The 7,791-nt window shown below is 40.5% G+C and overlaps 1 protein-coding gene across 1 annotated transcript; it reads left to right on the forward strand.

The window, feature by feature from the left end:
* The first annotated feature begins 362 nt into the window (after window positions 1-362).
* Window positions 363-1,052, forward strand: LOC131007890 (uncharacterized). The gene has a single exon (XM_057934802.1). The coding sequence runs from the start codon at window positions 363-365 to the stop codon at window positions 1,050-1,052; it is 690 nt and encodes a 229-aa protein (XP_057790785.1).
* The last annotated feature ends 6,739 nt before the right edge of the window (window positions 1,053-7,791 follow it).

Below are 7,791 nucleotides of genomic sequence, written 5' to 3' on the forward strand. Positions count from 1 at the left end.
ATAAAAAGGGAAAGCCGATTGTTGATTTTTCTTGAGACGTATGATCATATATTTGTATTCTTGTGTACTATGTGAGCTTAAATTGATTTTTTTAGAATTTTTCAACGAAGGAACCTCGAGTTTAGTTTGTCAAGAATGCTATTAATTGAGATTACTTGTGTATGTGATTTATTTTTCAATGATTGGTTTGAGAATATTTTTTAATATGCTCTTAGCTTTCAAAATAAATTTTTTGGGAATTTTTCCCCAACTATAAATGATTTTCCAATTTTCATAAAAAGTTTTCAAGTAAGATTGCTAAGGTGTGAACAAACTTGATTAATTCTTCTATGTGCTAATGTGAGAATATATGACTTGTGTGTATGCATATCTGTTGCCCGCTTTGTAGGGCTGCTGGCGAGGACATTGATCATCTTTCATGGGATTGCCAGTTTGCTAGGCAGGTTTGGAGCTATATTTTTGCTTGGTTCCATGTTGATGTCACCTCGAATTTGGATGTGGGGAGTTTTATCATCTGGGCGATGCAGATTCAGGCCAGTCGGCAGGTGACGAACCTTTGGCGTGTCGGGGTCATGACTACTATCTGGAGCATCTGGAATCTTAGGAATAGAGTAGTCTTTGATGATGCTTCTTTTTCTGCGGTGAACTTGACAGTCCAAATCAAGGCCCTCATCCTGGAGGCCTCCCGTTTTAGCCTTGGGGAGATGATGAATTCTGTTGAGGAGCTTCTTGTTCTTCATGGCCTTGGGATTCCTGGCAACCCTCGCCGATCCATTTCTTATGTTTATGTGTTCTGGATCCCCCCTCCGCATCCCTGGCATAAGATCAATATTGATGGTTCGATTCATGGTTCTCTTCCTTGTATTCATACTGGCGGCATAGTTCGTGGCAACGGATCGGTGATGGGGTGTTTTCACTTCTCTGGTGGCCGTGGTTGGGCTTTTGAGGTTGAGCTCTTTGCTCTTATTATTGCTTTGGAACAGGTCGTCTCTCACGGTTGGGATTTCATCTGGATTGAGACGGATTGCACTTACATTGTGGAGCTCTTTTGATCTCGATCTACCACTGTCCCTTGGCGTTTCTTAAGCATATGGAAGTAGACATTGCAAGACATTACGGGGTTACATATTACGATCTCCCATATCTATCGTGATGGGAACCGAGTTGCTGATTTCCTGGCTTCCTCGGTGTCAGATGAGGGTTTCTGGCATTTTAGTATTCCCGCTATCACGCAGCTGGTTCGGGATGAAAAGCGTGGTTTACCTTATGTTCGGATCGTTTCTTACGTGATTTTGTTGTGATGAGGCGTTCCTTGAAGGATGTAGCCCCACGTGGATCATTTCTCGGATATCATAATTCACCATAAAACGATTAATTCGTAACATGCTCCTATGAATTTAAGTGCTGCACATTGGAGTTAGAATCACTTACTTGTGAATTGGATGCAGAGGCTGTTGACAGCTGAATCGAATGACTCCAGTTATGACCTTCTAAACTGTATCCCGCTCAATTCTCAACGTTGGATGAACAACGAACTATGAAAACTCCCATAGAGAATTCGACCACCTACACAAACGGCGCCCCCTATGTACTCTCTAAAACCCTGTTTTTTGTGTGTCTTATTCTGAGAGCAGATATCTGTATTTAAAGACAAAACACAGACCTAGGGCCCCTAGAACTGCAGTGGGCGAATTTTACTCCTATTGGGCTAAGGAGACTTTGGGCCAGTCCAGGGATCAGATACAAGGAATAAAGATGGGCCTCTAATGAATTAATTCTTATAATCAGCCCAGATCATAATTAATTCATAAGTATTAATTCATTCCACTAGAGAATCAATACTGACTTACCCCTTTATTATCGATGATGAGTCGGGGCTTGTATTTAGACTTATTAAATCTCCGTTTTTAAAATATTCGACATCCATTAATTAATTAAAGCTCTGACAGCTATATTAATTAATCTCTTTGTTATCCTTAAGTAGTACCACTCAAAACTTATTATTGCGCCTGAACTTAATCAACCTGCAAGGTTTAACGCAATGAACCTCTTGAGCTTCTTAAGGGGATGTCATTATCCTATACCGGATACGGGTATTAATATAGATAACCAAATATTATATATTAACCGCTATCACCCAAGATACAGAGTACTCAAGTTAATATATGACTCTCACCCATAGTAAATCAAAGTGATACACGAATCAACATATATATATCTGAAATCTTATTAGTATTAAGATTTTATTAAGTCACCGAAATCTTGATTCTTCACTTATGCCAGATAGAAGAATACATCTCACTGTGATCCTATCAATACATTATGATGTACCAGAATAGACAAATAGTCAAGACAAACTATTTCCATCTATGCTGCAGCCTAGACCAATGACTCGTCCTAGAGTCATCTCGGCTGTGGTCTATTTATATCTCTTAAGTTTATTCCAATTATATGACCTTCTGTGATCCGTTAATCACCATATAATCTACTTATATAGAGATAAAGGACATACATATGCAATCATGAACACAATCAGATAGGAGATAAAATAGTGAACACAAGAATCATTGTATACAAGGGAATGTTTTCTCTCCTTTCACTTTTTACCCTGTGTTTGTTTGTTTTTTCTTGGCTGGGTGGGGGTTTGGAGCGTGTGGACCCTCTTCCTTGATTATTGTTGGTTGTTAATTGCTTCACTCTCGCTGAGGTTGGGATATTGGATGTTTCGGGTTTGTTGCTTGGTTTGGGTTGTCGCCCATGTCCTTTCTGTTTGCTGCCTAGGTGGTGTCTTTTGTCTTTGGCCTTGGATGCAACACCTTGGTGAGCCATTCATGATGCGATTTGTCCAGTTGATGTTATGGGGAATTTTTTCATTGCATGGCCTAATTTCTCTCTCTCGTCTGTTCGGTTTGGTTGTTCTTTATGCTGGGATGGTTTTGGGTCTCTGCTCCTCTGATGTTTGCTCGATCATCATGAGCATGGGAACTACGCGGGAAGATTTCGGTTTCCCACCGAAAGTTTTCCTCCCGTGAAGATTGGCCTTTGGATGATGTGTTTTTCAATGGCTCTGGGTCTCTGCCCCTCTGGTGTTTCGAGCGCTCACCATGGGCATGAGAAACCACACGGGAATACTTCGACTCACGATTGTTTTTCTCCTGTGAAGATTGACCTATCTATTGACATTTTACTTTGCCATGTTTTGGCTCTTTGGTTTGAGATTGATTGTAAGGGCACATGCTTTAAAAATTTCCCTAATAACGGGGAATTGGGTCTGAGCAGATTGAATTGTATTAGTTTGGTGTTGGATCTCAGGGTCTTAGCCTTAAGCATCTCTTGGATCGATTTTCTAGACGGGACAAGGCTTGACAAGTGTTTGGTTCGGTTGTTGTCTCACCTTTGTCCTGCCTCAGCTTTTGTGAATACTGTTTGACTCCTGGCTCTTGGTTGCTTGTGGGGGTTTCTCTCTCCTTTGGTTGTTTCTGGGTGTGTGTTTGTCTTTTTTATTTTCTGTGTTTCCTATTTTTCTCTTGGTTTGTTCTTTTCGGTTGCAGGTAGCTGCTTGCTCTGGGCTAGTGTTTGTGTTCTGGGCGGCATCTTGGGGATCTTTGTTCGTTGTTGGTGTTTCTGGCTCCTACTTCTTTGGAGTTTGTTTTGGCCTCAGTGTGGCTTGGGCGTCTATTGCTTGACGTTTCCTTTCTTCAGCTTGTCTGGTAGTTCGGCTGTTGGTTTCTTCAGTATTTTTCGATCTTGGATTCTTGTTTCGGGTTTTAGGAGCCGGTTATCCTAGGGGCAATTGTTTTCTATTTTTTCGTTTTCGTTTTCATTTTTGTTTGAGTCCTCTTTTTACGGCTCTTCCCTTAGTCTGCTCTTGTGCTTTCAAGTGTATCAAATTTTTCTTTTTTCAAAAAAATTTCTAATTCAGCAGTGTATGCATATCTGTGTGTTTGTTTGTCGATGTAGTCTAGTTCTATGTGAGTATCGAGTCGAGAGTAAGATAACGATTACTTAGGAAGAGTTTCGATATGTGATTGAGATAGATGGAGTGTAGTGTTGAGGAGTGATGGTATAGCACTAAGATAGGAATGATACTCTTAGTCATGAAGTTTCTGACTAATTTCTTTTATTCTTATCATGAACTACTCCGATGTGACGATATCTGGAGAATACGAGCAGAGGACGGAAGTGAGTCCACCCGAGTGCTACAAGAGTAAGCTAAGATTTTTAGGTGGGCATTATTTTTACTATACGTATATAGAGATCCCCTGCGTGTCGTAGGCCTCTTATACGAAATGAAATAAATGATATGATTTAACTGTTCAATTTCCATTTGATGAAATTTTTTCAATGATGAATGTTTGAGTTAGCGTTATGTTTGAAACTAATTGACTTGCCAAGTTTTAAGGATGATCTTGTATTGTTACACTCTACTAATGAGACGGATTCGATCCTGCCACAAGCGGAATTTTGTGCACAGAGGTGACTGTGAGCCGTCTATCTGGTCGGCCGATCACGGTACTTGAGAGAGAGGCCTACTTCTCAGTACCTTTGATAATAAGTTGTAGATGTGGTACATACATGATGAATATTTTGATTGCAGTCGTTATTTATGATGTTTATTGTTAGTCCGGAGGGTTTCAAATAGGTGTATGGGGGGGGAGGGAGAATACACCTATAGGCTATTTTTGCTTTCGAAATAAAACAAAGCGAAACTTCATACACAAACTAATTCAAACTGTTTACTGAAAAGAGTTTTGACCAAAACAGGGTTGACGAGTGATACTGAATACTCTTCAGTAAGGAGTTATCAGTTAAGTCAAAGACTTTAACTGATACACGTAAGGCTTCAGTCGAGTTTGATAAACATAGATATGTTATGAATCTTACTGACTATCAGAAGATAGATCAGTTAGACTGATAGCACACGCAACGGAAAACTTTTGTTTCGTAATAGCCTATGTGATTAAGCACGTTAGTCTTTAGGTTTTTCTTTGGAATTAGTCAGTTTTCAGTTGAAGAAGGTAAGAGCACAAGTAAGAAGGTAAATACTGAAAGCTGTAAATAACACAAAGATTTTTACGTGGTTCGAAAAACACTTCCTACATCCACGGTCGGTTGATCAGACCAACAACTTCACTGGGCAAGTGCTTACGGGTGCACAGCAAACTTGAACGTGTGCTTGCGGGTGCACACAACCGAAACAACCGAAGATCCAATCTTCAGTACCAACACACCTCGTTGGATTTCTCACTCCTAGCACACACTGGGCACTAGGACCTCACGGAGACAAAACACCTGTCTGAACTCCTTTTCGACACAAACACTCAATTTGGTAGGTTGAAGAGAGGTTTGAAAACTTGCCAACTAGACTACAAAGAACAAGTTCTTTGCAATTAGTTTTACCTAGGCTTTGGATAAACAATATTTTCCTAAGGTCTAAGTGAATATACGTAATCAGCAGTGACTGATTTTTAGCTCTAGAATTCTCTTTTTCGATTCAAACTTTGGAAAAGTTTGGCTTTAGCTGAGTAACAATTTTGGCAGCGTTTCAGCTTATGTTGTTGAATCGGTGAAGATTGAAGTGATCCTCGAGCGCTATTTATTGGAGATGTCTTGAATAGATCCATTGGCGGAGATGGTCTTCAAGATTTCTTCCGTTAGAGAGCAATTTGAACTTGGGTTGAGGCTTCAATCTTCGAGGTTCCTTGTTTGGTGAGAACGACTACTTTGAAGAGCAGGAGATGCGACATCTCTGAAAAGGTTGTCACCGACAAGGAATGGCCTCTGCAGAGAAAGGATGATCCTGAGATCTCTGCATTTAATGCGGCTGTACTTCTGGAGTGCGTGGCTTCGTTTGAACGTTGAAGGTTCAGTCCGAGGAAGAATGTTTAACTGATACTTGACTTTAGTATCAGTCCGCTGAATCCACGTAGCTCGCATTAAGTAATCAGTCGAAACTGATTCTTTGACTGATGCTTTAGTCGGCATCTTCAGTCTTCAGTCCTTCGTTCTTCAGTCTTCAGTCTTCAGAACAGCAACTAAACTAGAAAAATAACTCTTAACACTTGAGTTCAAGCAGTTCTAGTCTATTACAATTGAAACCTATTGATTTTGGTATCATCAAAACTAGGATTAGGATATTTCATTAAGTTTCCAACAATTTCCCCCTTTTTGATGATGCCAAAACCACACAACAGTTCTAAGCAAGAAAAAGTCTGAACTCAAAGCACAAGTTATTAAACAGGGTAAATACTATTCTCCCTTAACAATAGAACCTAAAACTTGCACTCTGAAGGAAGAACACACCAGTTCGAAATAGAACGAGGACAAATTGAAAGACATTAATCAGAGCCTGGACAAAAAGTCATTGTCTTCAGGTTGAGATCAAAGAGAAGTTCTTTTTATTTAGAAATAACTGATTAGAAATCAGTTGAGGTACAGAGCAGAACATGCAAGGGAGTAAAAACAACAAAGAAAAACGCATGGGGAACCCATTGACTCCAGCAGTCTGCTTGTCTGCGCCTTGAACTTCTTGATCTTCATCTTCAGTCTTCATGTTCCTAAGCTTGTTCATTTCACACTTATTTTCCATTGACTTGAGGTCTTTACTGAAACGTCATCCTTAAACTTCTGGTGATCCTTTTGCTTTACCATCTTCAGTCTTTCGAGAAGATGCAGGGAACTACGCACCTTTGAGAAGGTTTTTCTCTGACTTCTACTTTCGCCTTTTTGGCAACATCAAAAAGAGAGCTGATGATGGAAGCTATGATCAGATGGAACTCAACTCCTAGTCTCAGAAACTCGTGAGAGGATTCGAGAAGAGGATGAGTCCAGAGATACAGAAGAGGAAGACGCCAGTGGGAAAAGGGAGAGATGAGAAGGGAGACAGAGAAGTGAAGGAGAGCGAGAGGATGAAGAAGAGAAGCGTGAAGGAAATGAGAGTATGATTTGACTCAACTCAAACACTAGTGAATTGACTCGCAATCGTACGAGGTCAATTGCAGTGGGCAAGCTAACCCAAGTCGTCTCTCAAGGAAGATTCAACAGGGCACCTAATCGTGTCACACACAAAAAGCAATAAATCCTAAACACTCTAATCAGATTCACGCAGGCACACTCTTAAACTAAAACAGAAATTAAATAAGCTCTGTAAATTTACCTAGGCATGAAATAAATAAGCATGTAAAATTATCTAATGCAGAATTTATAGAAGGCATATAAATTATCTAGGCACAGATTAAACGGCATAAGATTATCTAAGGCTTTAAACTAAGAGCATTAATTCAAACATAAACCATTTCAGTAAACATTAATTATCTAGACAAGAATAAAATCACTTACAGTAAAGCCGATCCTGAAAATAAATCTCTAGCTACGAATTATCTAGGCGTAAGGATAAATTCTCAACGCAAAATAACCCTAACTAAGAAAACTGGAAACCCTAACTATGAACTGCGTCTAGAAATGGAACTGCCGCTTTTTTGGAGAGCGGAAGAATGAATGATTGATTGATTGATAACCCTAGAATTGAGAAGTCTCGCCCTTTTATATCCAAAAATAAAACACGCCAATAGCTTCTTTAACACTGCATCCGGGACACGTGGCAATCTCTAACTGGAGCAAAAGAGACTAAATTAGGGTGAAGCTTGGGTTACACACGGGCGAGGGCCTTGGCACGCGGCGAGGGCTCGCTTGGGCGAGGGAATGAGGTGCCTCGGCGAGGCAGGGCCAAGCCTCGGCGCTGAGAGGCTGGATCGGCGAGGGGAGGCTGCAGCTCGGCGAGGGGGGCTGCAG

This window comes from Salvia miltiorrhiza, chromosome 2, assembly GCF_028751815.1.
Source record: "Salvia miltiorrhiza cultivar Shanhuang (shh) chromosome 2, IMPLAD_Smil_shh, whole genome shotgun sequence".
Lineage (NCBI taxonomy): Eukaryota > Viridiplantae > Streptophyta > Magnoliopsida > Lamiales > Lamiaceae > Salvia > Salvia miltiorrhiza.

Coding starts and splice junctions, on each gene's coding strand:
- LOC131007890 (XM_057934802.1), top strand. CDS start 363: ATGCATATCTGTTGCCCGCTTTGTAGGGCTGCTGGCGAGGACATTGAT.